This window comes from Lathyrus oleraceus, chromosome 4 (genome assembly GCF_024323335.1).
Source record: "Lathyrus oleraceus cultivar Zhongwan6 chromosome 4, CAAS_Psat_ZW6_1.0, whole genome shotgun sequence".
Taxonomy (NCBI): Eukaryota; Viridiplantae; Streptophyta; class Magnoliopsida; order Fabales; family Fabaceae; genus Lathyrus; species Lathyrus oleraceus.
This window is the reverse complement of record NC_066582.1, coordinates 492,386,396-492,398,273: the sequence shown is the minus strand read 5'-3', so window position 1 is coordinate 492,398,273 and position 11,878 is coordinate 492,386,396. Positions and strand designations below refer to the sequence as shown.

General features: G+C 45.3%; 2 protein-coding genes across 2 annotated transcripts; both read left to right on the top strand.

Moving 5' to 3' along the window:
* Positions 1-4,347: 4,347 nt before the first annotated feature.
* Positions 4,348-7,884, top strand: LOC127138173 (uncharacterized). Its single transcript, XM_051064568.1, has one exon. It carries the CDS (start codon positions 4,348-4,350, stop codon positions 7,882-7,884), a length of 3,537 nt encoding a protein of 1,178 aa, XP_050920525.1.
* Positions 7,885-8,095: 211 nt separating this feature from the next.
* On the top strand, positions 8,096-9,951 carry LOC127138172 (uncharacterized). Its single transcript, XM_051064567.1, has 2 exons — positions 8,096-8,416; positions 9,286-9,951. The coding sequence occupies exons 1-2, from the start codon at positions 8,096-8,098 to the stop codon at positions 9,949-9,951; spliced, it is 987 nt and encodes a 328-aa protein (XP_050920524.1).
* The last annotated feature ends 1,927 nt before the right edge of the window (positions 9,952-11,878 follow it).

The following is an 11,878-nucleotide window of genomic DNA, read 5'->3' as shown; positions in this document are numbered from 1 at the left end:
ATAAATAAATTAGTTATGTCCAATATTTTCAAAAACTTTAAAGGTAAAAGTGTAATACAAATATTTCAGTGTATAGGATAATCATAGAGATAAATTAAATTAGTTAATATTTTTAAAAGTAAATTAATCAATTACTTAATTAGTTAAATTAGTTTATATTATTTTTCCTTTACTAATGTTAATCAATTACTTAATTAGTTAATTCTTTCCTTTGTTAATGTTTATACTATCTAGTCTTTTAAAGAAATTATATAATTCAAATGCTTTTAAATGTAACAAAACATTCTTTCATTTTGTGATATACATTTTAAGAGAAAATATAATATAATTTTACACTGACAATCAATCACAATCAATCACAGACATATATCTCATTAAATCAGACTTTAATTTTAAAATTATTTCAATGACATTGTCAAACTATTTTATAGTATCAGCACGTCTATAATATTTTATAGTATCAGCACGTCTATAATTTAGAGTAACAAAATATAGATAAATGAAAAATGAAACAAAGTACAAGAAGAAGTATGAACTTTTATTATTTTTTATTGACGCAACAATGTGGCTAAACAAAGTACAAGAAGTTTTTGAATTACATTGCAACATATAACACATTATGATGATAGGCAAGGGACATTTGGAATAGTATCTGCAGCTTCTCCATGTGCATTATTTTCTTTCTCAGCAGGTACAATGTTGTTTTGATCCAAAAGAATGTCAAAACAACCGGATGAACAACAATCCAAGTTAATAGCTACTTTATCAACATAAGTCCCCTTAAATCCTCGAAATGTCATAGAACTCACCAACACAGATGATGTTTCCTAATAATTACAATAAAATGAAATTAAAAACATAGATGACTTTTGGTATTAATTAGTATATTATGTATATAAAATTTGTAAATAATAAAACACATAGTTGAAATTACAAGATAAAATAATATGAGTGAAATATGTATCTCCAGATAACTATTATATTCCTGATTTATAATTATTGGGTTCTTAACATTTTCAAGGATGATTTGTTCATATGTAATATTTTTTGCATAACCTTTTTTTTTAATATGCAAAATATATAGATGTTGAGTACAATGGGTACTTTTCCCACAAACATAACAGCAGCCTACATTAATTGCTCTAAAGGATGCTTAACCCAATCATAAAAGCTACAAATTCTACTCTTCTTTGCATCAATTATCAACCACTGCCAAAAAATTAATTGGACATTAATAGAATCTTTTTCTTTTAATATATCACCATTTTTTTTAATTTGTTTGACACCAAAGAAACCAACACCCACAGATCTACCATAAAAAGTAAAGAGTAGAATACTAATGGGAATAGAAAATTAAGAAAAAAACTGAATCAATAAATAATACTTGCATGTCTAAAATATCTAGATTCAAAAATAAACACAATAATTATAATACAAATAAAATATGTCTAACTTCGATTTTATCATTTGATATCTCGGCTTGTTTTGCATGTATAACATACCTCTTTAAAAGACCCATATTAAAGCTAGCTCCTTTAAAAAAGTTATTAAAAAATATAGTGAAAATTGAGACGATGGAAAAGAGAAAGACGTACAGTAGAGAGAGAGAGGATGAAGGAGATCGTTTGAAATTTTTGAACTTGAAACTTGTGTAGTATATTGAAAAAAACTAAGCAATATGCAACAAAAGAAAAAACAAAAAAGAGAAGAAAAAAAGTTGCACTACAAGAGAAAATTACGTTGTGTTGTGACTAATACATTAGTATTTCTCTGATTAACTAATTAACTAATATTGTGTCTAAGTTTATACAGTCTATTATATTTTTTTACAACCCATTTCAATTATCATTTTTTACAACCTATCATAACTTATTTTATTTTGCACAGAATATTACTGTTACTTATAGTCATGCTATATTGTATATTTTTTAGTATACCTATGGTCATTTTTATTTTTGTCTAAAAAAACTGTAAAAATATTTATTTTTGTTTTATGCATTTATATTTTATTATTATTCACTATTTATTTAAATTATGTTAGATATATTTATTTTTATTATTTAAAGTGTGAACTTGAAAGTTGAAAATTAATTTACTGGATATAGAGAACATGCCAAACAAGAGAAACGATTTTATTCAATTTCAATCTAATACTTGTATTTTTTTAAAAGAATTTCTTGATGCTATCAAATAAATTAAATGTTTATAACTATTTGTTTATGGATATATTTTGATTATTTTTTTAATATGATTATGACCTTCAACACCACCATATCTTAACTTTCTTAATTCAAATATTTGTAATGATAAATATAATTAAATACGATAATCATATTTATCATTATTAAATAAATAAATTTACGATAATATGTCAAATATATATTATATTCTTTTTTATTGATGATAATATTAAATTAGAAGGATAATAATTAAAATAAGTAAAGGCTACCAAATTTATTTTAATACTGGAACATGATTTATTTTTATAATGTGCCCACTAATAGAAATTTGAACTATTTCATTGCCATTCAATTTTTTTATCTTCCAATATCATAATGAGCATAGCCATATATTGATTTTGATAGTATATGATTTTAAGATTAGTAATGTTTTTTGTAAGAGAAAATACTAAATCAAACGTTCGTTTTTTGTTATTTTATAAACACATTGCATTATGAGGAGTAGAAGGGATATTGAATCCTAAATACAAAGATAATAAACTAAACAAACATAAGAAAAAAAACAAGAAAAGACTAAAGCAAACATCTAAAAAGATCAATCTTCCAATTATCGTCTCTCAACAAAAAAGAATGATGATAAAAAACTAGAAATCAATCCCAATTTAACCTCAAAATATTATCAAAACAATTTCAACCCTCCGTTATGCATAAAGAGCATATGCATAATGAATTATATTTCTTAACTTCATGTTTAACAATTTTCTATGTTATATCTATATAAGAATCACATTATAAAATAAACAATGAACCAAAATTATTAATATTATCTATAATTTTTTCAGAAACATTTGTCAACTTTCAATAATAAATAAAATATACAAATTACTTTTAATATGAAGATGATCAATAAATAACTTCTTTATATTAGCATGCACATATAATATAAGGTATTTAATTTTTTAAATTTAATAAGTTATTACACAAACAATAATACAATTGAAATATGTTCTTCAAATTATTATTATTATTATTATTATTATTATTATTATTATTCATTTGCATATTTTTTTATCATTTTAAAACACACTCAAGATTATTAATTATTTATAATTTACAACAGTTATCAGGACGTTTCTTTCCTTTTTTTAATGTTAATATTATCTTGACTTTTAAAAAAATTATATATTTCTAATGCTTTTAAATGTAAGAAAACATTCTTTCAGTTTTTGATATATATTTTATGGGAAAATAGGATATACCCCATAAGTGGATGCAAGTGGTTAAGCCTTGCATCAATGGATATATTAATGAATATAATTCATGAAAAGTTGATGGATGCAAGTGATAAGACCTTGCATCGGTGGGAATGCAAATGGAGTGAATGCATGGCTATTTTGTATGATGCAAGTGGTTAATACATACATCAATCAATGGAAAGGAGTGTCCCTTCTTAGATCTAAAAAGGATGATCATTCTAATTGGTTTGTGTTCCGGACTGGGCCATGACCCTAGGCACGGCACGGCCCAATACTCGCCAAGCCCACGTCCAAACGGCCATGTCCACACGACCACGAGGACGCGTCAGGTGGACGACAGTCCGCCCGACGAACGTCTCCCCGGGCCCTTAAACACGTGTCGGACAGTGAGCGGGTCCTCCTCGTACGATCTCCATCCACTCACCGTCAACCCACGTTGCGGGCACCTCAGTTGTGTCGGGCAGGGCCTTAACGGCATCCCACTCACCACGTCACCCAACTCCCCTATATTGTCGCCTTAGGGATAGGGGCAGTTGGACCAGGGGGCAGACTTTGGTCTAGGTCTTAACGCTTCTTACGCGTCCCCTGGCAGCTCCTCCTTGGGCCTAGCTAATCCAGCCCATTAGGAGCCTTGGCCCAGCGCTGGGGGCTCACTATAAATACCCCTTTCATGGCAAAGGGGCAGGTATTCTAACTCACACTCTGATAACCTCATTCTGTACCTTTTCGGACTTAAACATTGGAGCACTTTGCAGGTACACCCCCCTTTTCACTTCATTCTCCGGCCCATTCACCAAGACCTTGGAAGGCCCTCCTGATCAGGTGAGATCAGTGGCGCCGTCTGTGGGAACTAGCTATCCCCATCTTCATCAAACGAGGATCAAAAGCTCATTCATTTCTGTCCTTCCAACATGGCCGGAGAACAACATAGCGATCACAGCCGTCCCCTCGTCAACTACAACATGGACGACGGCCCGCCATCCCATGAGGCGGACGTTCGGGACGGTCATCCATCCACCCCGTCTCCAGAGCCCCAAAACAACGGAGATGTCCCTCACGCCCACAATTTAGGGGCAGAGACATTTCATCCCATTCCCGTTCCCGTTGAAGGAGACGCCGTAATGATTGCCATGGTGAATGCCCTCAATCAGGCCGGTTCTATGCTCCACCAGCAGCACGAACGAATCATGGCCCTCGAAGCCGAACGACAAGAGGCCCGGCCCCAGCCGGTGAGTAGGATACAACAACGTCCGGAGCCAACAAAGAAGCGAGGACGTCGCTCTCCCGAACCCCACGCCAGCAGGGCACGCGCCCATCGTGACGGTGGTCGAGCGAGAACATCACCAAGGCGCGGGCACAGCCCCGACAACAACGAACTGTCTCCCTTAAGGAGCGACGAGGATGATTTGCATTGCCCCCTATCTCGGGCAATAATGGAAGCCCCGCTCCCCAAAGGCATGGAGAAACCGCCAAACCTAGCTGTGTACGACGGGACTACAGATCCCGACGATCACGTCGACAACGTCAACGCGATGCTCGACTACCGCAATGATATAACCGGGCACCTCAAATGCCGACTGTTCTCAACGACCCTCAGGAAAGGGGCCATGGCCTGGTACAAAAGCTTGGCCCCTGAGTCCATTACGTCATGGAGAGTCATGAGGTCCATGTTCACCCGGCACTTTACAGCTTCCCGTCGTCACCCCAAGACTGAGGCGACCCTTGAAGCCATAGTGCAGAAGAAGAATGAAACGCTGCGCTCATACATCGAGCGATTCAACCAGGAAGCTGTCGAGGTAGATACCACCGAGCACATGAAGAAGTATCTCCTCGAGAGAGGTCTCTTACCCGGCAGTGAACTTAGCAGAGCCGTAGGGATCGAGCCTCCCCGCACCTTAAACGAGCTCCTGCATAAAGCCCAGGCCTACATCAGATACGAGGAAAAGCAGGTGGCACACAATGCCCGCAGCGGACGTAACGCTGGGGAGACCGAGCACTCAAAACGCGAGGACACGAGCATTTCCCGTCGCAACGGAGACAGACGAAGAGAAGAAAGACCTCGCGAGCTCCGGGAAGGAAGAGGCCCCGCGGGCAGATATAGCGAGTACACCTTACTGACGGCTCCTCGAGAGCGTATCCTCGCAGAATGTATCAACTCTGAATTTAAGCAGGGCAGGGTCAGGTTCCCAAAACCGTCTGCACCAAAGCCCCACACCGACAAATCAAAGTACTGCCGGTTCCACAGAAGTCACGGACACGTGACCGAAGACTGCGTCCACCTGAAAGATGCGATTGAAATTTTAATCCAAGAAGGGCACCTGAAGCAGTACACGAGGAAGAACGAAGCTCCCAGACACGACGAGCCAGAGAAGAAGAGACCCCGGGAAAACACACCCCCCGACAACTCTCCCTATCAAGTGGCCCTCTGCGTGTCACGACCGGAAGATTTCTTCCCCCCCGAACCATTGCCCGAGGGCAAGATCACTGCACTCAGCCCCTGGGAAGACTTCCCTACCACACTGGTGATATCAGGAGGAGGAACTAACGGGGAATCCGCGGCCCTCTCCGTCAAACGCAAGTTCGACGAACTCCTACTGACTGCCCCCGAGCAGAAAGCGACATTGACAAAATACCGGGGAAAATCCAACCCAATATCCTTCTTCCTGGAGGAACTCCCGGGCGGATCCCCGAACTCGGCCATCCCACTATTGATTAGAGCAAAGATGGCCAGATTCGACGTACGACGCATCCTGGTCGACGAAGGCAGCTCAGTGGATATCATGTACGTCCACCTCTTCAAGACTCTGAAGCTAGACAAGACCAACTTAGCCCCCTACGTCGGATCAGATCTCCAAGGATTCAACGGAGCAACAACCAGACCGTGGGGATATGTTGAGCTCCTCGTCACTTTCGGCGAACAAGAAACGGCCAGGGAAGTCAAAATCCAATTCCTGGTCGTAGACTGTCCGTCTCTCTACAATTGCATCTTTGGACGCCCGACGCTGGCCGAACTCACTGCGGTCCCATCCACCGTCCACCTGAAGATGAAATACTACACCAAATTGGGACGTGTGGTCACCATCCATGGTGACATCGAAGCAGCCCGGCGATGCTACGACGCCGCAGTAAAAGGACAGGCCGTAGTCAGCACGAAGAGCAACTGCAACAACAAAAAACTCAAGACCGAGGATCCTGCCCGAGGAGTCAACGCCATCGACCTCGACTGTCGCATCGGGCTGGACGAGACCGGAGAGGGGAGGTTCCCCAAGGAACGCTCTCTCGAACACCCGGTCCGACCAATCCCCGACGGGGAGTTCGAACTCATTCCTCTTGGGGACGATCCGGAAAGGACGGTGAAGATAGGTAAGGGACTACCCGAGGAAACAAGAGAAGAGCTAGTAGCATGCCTCAAAGAGAACTCCGACCTCTTCGCGTGGAATGCCGCAGAAATGCCCGGGCTGGACCCCGAGATCGCGTGTCATAAGCTAGCTGTAGACCGGGCAGCCAAGCCCATAGCACAGCGTAGACGCAAGCAATCGCCCGAAAAGGCAGAGGCTGCCGAGCGAGCTGTAAAAGACCTCTTAGAGGCAAATTTTATTTCTGAAGCCCAGTACACAACCTGGCTCTCTAATGTAGTCCTCGTTAAGAAAAATAATGGAAAATGGCGTATGTGTGTTGATTATACTGATCTTAATAGGGCTTGCCCGAAAGATGCTTTCCCCCTCCCTAATATAGACTCGCTCGTTGACAACTCTGCAGGTTTTAAACTCTTGTCCTTCATGGACGCATATAGTGGATACAACCAGATCCCTATGTCGCCCGCAGACAAGAAACACACAGCGTTCATGACCCCAACGGGCAATTACTACTACAACGTGATGCCGTTCGGGCTCAAGAACGCTGGCGCTACATACCAACGCATGATGAACAAAGTCTTCAAGGACGAAATAGGGGACATGCTCGAAGTGTACATGGACGACATGATCGTCAAATCACACGAGGAGGTAACCCATGCTCGACACCTTACGAAGGTATTCGAGCAGGCGAGACAGTGTAAAATGAGGTTCAACCCCGAGAAATGCACGTTCGGAGTCCGGGCAGGCAAGTTCCTCGGTTTCTATCTCACCGAAAGAGGGATCGAGGCCAACCCCGACAAATGCCGGGCATTCTCGGAGTTTCCGACCCCAAAAACCAAAAAATCGATCCAGTCACTCAATGGAGTGCTCGCCTCACTCTCCCGTTTCATCGCCAAGTCCGCCCAGCACGCATTGCCATTCTTCAGACTCCTTCGCAAAGAGGCTACCTTTGACTGGACCGATGAATGCGAACAAGCGCTACTCCATCTAAAGAAGGTTCTGTCCCAACCCCGGTCTTATCACGGCCATCAGAAAAGGAAACCCTATACTTATACCTATCCGTGGCAACCGAGGCCGTCAGCGCCGTTCTAATAAGAGAAACCGACGAAGGACAAAAGCCCATCTATTTTACGAGTAAAGCACTCCAAGGTCCCGAGCTCCGATATCAGCAAATCGAAAAGGTCGCCCTGGCCCTCATCAACACAGCGAGGAGACTACGATATTACTTCCTCGCACACACGATAAAGGTGAGGACCGACCAGCCAATCAAACAGCTGCTCGGGCGCCCGGATATGGCCGGAGGATGCTCAAGTGGTCATTAGAACTCTCCGAATTCGACATACAATACGAAAGTAGGAAAGCCTTGAAAGCTCAGGCGCTGGCCGACTTCGTCGCGGAGATGACCCACTGCCCGACTCCAGCAGAAAGCGCCCACAAATGGACGATCTTCGTCGATGGCGCCTCTAGCACATCAGGCAGCGGGGCCGGGATCATCCTCGAAAATGAAGAAGGGATCCTGATAGAGGTATCGTTAGCGCTAGCATTCCCAACATCAAACAACCAAGCCGAATACGAAGCCTTCCTCGCAGGCCTGAGGTTAGCCGACGACCTGGGAGCAAAAGAGGTAAAAATATCCACCGACTCCCAGCTCGTGGCCTCACAAGTGCGAGGAGAATACCAAACCAAGAACGACAACCTCCTCGGGTACTTGTCCCTCGTCAAAGAAAAACTTGATAGATTTGAAAAATGGGAAGTTCAACACATACCCCGCGAGCACAACACACGGGCAGACGTTCTCTCGAAACTAGCCAGCACGAGGAAAAAGGGTGGGAATAAATCAGTAATCCAAGAAATTCTCCCGCGGCCCAGCATCGACAAACTACCGCCTCCACTCGAGGTCAACGCTATTGGAGATGCCCACTGTTGGATGACACCCATCTACAATTACCTCACACGAGACGAACTCCCGGCTGACCCGAAAGAGGCGGCCATTGTCAAACGACGCGCATGCTCGTACGTACTCCTCGAAGGCAAACTCTACCGGAGAGGATTCTCCATCCCACTACTCAAATGCGTCGAGGAAGAGAAAGTCCCCGACATACTTGGAGAGATACATCGGGGAATTAACGCTCAACACCTCGGCGGACGATCGCTCGCACGAAAAGCCCTTCGAGCAGGCTACTACTGGCCGACCATGCAAAACGATTCGAAAGAGCACGTCAAAAGATGTGACAAATGCCAACGACATGCCGACATGCACCTCGCACCCCCGAACGACCTCAGATCGTTGTCTTCCCCATGGCCCTTCGCGTGTGGTGGGGCATGGACATCCTCGGACCCTTCGTCACCGGATCATATCAGAATAAATACCTCATCGTCGGGGTGGATTACTTCACCAAATGGATCGAGGCGGAGGCACTGGCTAAAATAACCGCGCAGAACATTCTCCGGTTCTTCAAACGCAACATCCTCGCTCGGTTCGGTATACCCCAGGCACTTGTCACAGACAACGGGACACAATTCACGGACGGAGGATTCCAGGACTTCATCGCCAGCCTGGGCACCACACAGCATTTCACGTCTGTCGAGCATCCGCAGACGAACGGGCAAGCAGAGGCGGCCAACAGGGTAATCTTACGTGGCCTCAAACGCAGACTCGGCGAGGCAAAGAGGGCATGGGTCGAGGAGCTACATAGCGTCCTATGGGCCTACCGCACGACACCGCCGCATTCTACCACCGGGGAAACCCCGTTCCGACTAACTTACGGCACCGAGGCAGTCATCCCGGTGGAGATACGGACGCCAACGAGGAGGACAGAGGAGCCCCTAGACGAGGAAATGAACGATGAAACCCTTAGAGCCGAGCTCGACCTAGTCGAGGAGATACGTTCCGAAGCAGCTCTCCGGGAAACAACCCTCAAACAAAAGATAGCACTACGTCATGACGCGAAAGTCATAAAAAGAGAGTTCCAGGTCGGCACCCTGGTCCTCAGAAGAAACCAGAAAAACCCGAGAGAGGGCAAACTGGCGGCCAACTGGGAAGGCCCTTACCGCGTCCGCGACAAAACGAGCAACGGGGCCTATTACCTAGAAAACCTACAAGGAGAACAACTCGCTCGACCATGGAACGCAGAAAAACTTAGACAATATTACAGCTAAGTACGCCACAGGGAGACGTGGCAGGTACGGCCACGCTCTTCGTCCCCAAAACCCCAGGGAGGAACCACGAGACCCGGGAACGATCCGGGGTCACACAACAAACACAACCCTCCCCGACGGTTGGGATCTTGACCAAGACCCAACGTCGAAGTACCAAGACTGGCAGGGCACCCAGCTCGCGATGGGAGGACCCAAGCCTCGGGACCAGGGTTCGAACAACGGACCCGGGCTTCGATACCCACGGGCACAAAGCCCGACACTTCGTCGGTTCCCTAAACCGAGGAGATTAACAAAGTCGAGCAGAGTACGAATTCATGCAAACAAATATCAAACACAAACGAGCACAATGAACGGTAACAAAAATATTCATACATTAGAAACGACAAAGGCGGCCGAAGCCAAGTACGCCCGAAGGCCATATTACAACGCCCGAAGGCCAAAATACATGAGGCACGCAGGCCATGATAAGAAAAACATATAAACTAAGACTCCGCTCGGAGCTCCTCTTCATCCTCTTCTTCTTCTTCTCCCCCCAGCTCCTCCTCCACTTCAAACGGGCAGATGATCTCACCATCCCGGACGCAGCAGTTATAGGCCGACCCTTCCGTCACCAACTCAGGGTTCAGAAGCCCGAGCTGCTCGACAGCATTGTCGAAACCCTCTTTGAAGCAGGCCACAAGATCTTGGTTGAGAGTCCGGATATGCCCTAGCAGCTCACCGCGCGAGCCAAAGGCGCGTTCCTCCTCGGTCTCATCTGCCAGAGGACGGACCTTTCCCTCGAGAGACTCAACCTGAGCCCGTAGGTAGGCGTTGTCCTCGGTCAGCTTCTGATGGTCGACCACCTGCTCTTCCAGGCTCGCCTTAGCAGCCTTCAACTGGTCCCTCTCCCTTTCCACCTCCTCCAGCTTCTGGCGCAGCCCTTCCTGCAGCTGATGCTCTTCTTTGTAGTCCGACAGATCTTGAGATAGTCTTTCCTTCTCTGTCCGAACCTGCAAAAGGGCTTCCTCCAGCGAGGCGGTGGAGACCGCAGTGTCGGTCAGAACCATGGCCGTCTCCATCACCCGGATGACGGCAGCAATATCCCTGGCCAGATCTTTCCTCCGGGCAGCAACATCCTGGTCCAGAATAGCCTTGGCCTCAGGCGCAGGCACAGCAATCGACTCCTCGGCCTTGAAGAACGACCGTTCCACATAGCAGGGAGGCAGAAGATAGCTGCCCGGTCCATGCGAACCTCCTGGAGACGACCTGGTAAGGGCCCCAGCCGGACGCTTCCGTTTATGGAGGGGAGAAGCCGCTGGCGACGGACTGCTGTCAGGAATGGTGATCGGGTTAAGCCGAGGAGGAGAGGAAGGAATCACGCTCGCCGCCTGCGAGGGACCGGCCCCGGCATCGCCAGCAATCTCCGAGACACGGGCCGCAGTTTTCTTCTTCTTCTTGGGCACCCGGTCAGGAGCGCCGACCTGATTCGCCAGCTTCAGCACCCGATCACGAGCATTGGGCATGGCACCTGCAAATAAATTACACACAAACGTTAGCGACCGAAGTCATAAACAGAAATAAAAAGCTAAACAAAGTCTGCCTACTCAATAACGCCAGAGCTTCCTCCTCGGTATCACACTCGAGCAGAGCCTTCGTATTGATATAACGCGTCTCGGTGATTAGCTCCCCGGCCTCATCCAGGTAGGGCACGCCCTGTCGATTCGCCCAGAACGCCAAGCTGAAGCTCTGCACGTAATCGACCAGCTTCTTGTACGCGAGCCTATCCTCCTCGCCGAGCATCGCGTACTTGACCCGGTAATGCGCTGTGGAGAGATCGAAATGATCACGCTGCCACCTCAGCGGTATCTTCGACATCAGCGTCTCCTCCCCGTTGGGTTCCCGTTGATAGTAGTAGAGAGAGTGAAGGGCAGCCCGGGTAATCGGCATC

Coding starts and splice junctions, on each gene's coding strand:
- LOC127138173 (XM_051064568.1), top strand. CDS start 4,348: ATGGCCGGAGAACAACATAGCGATCACAGCCGTCCCCTCGTCAACTAC.
- LOC127138172 (XM_051064567.1), top strand. CDS start 8,096: ATGCTCAAGTGGTCATTAGAACTCTCCGAATTCGACATACAATACGAA. Junction 8,417..9,285: donor ACGACCTGGGAGCAAAAGAG/GTAAAAATATCC, acceptor GGTATACCCCAG/GCACTTGTCACAGACAACGG.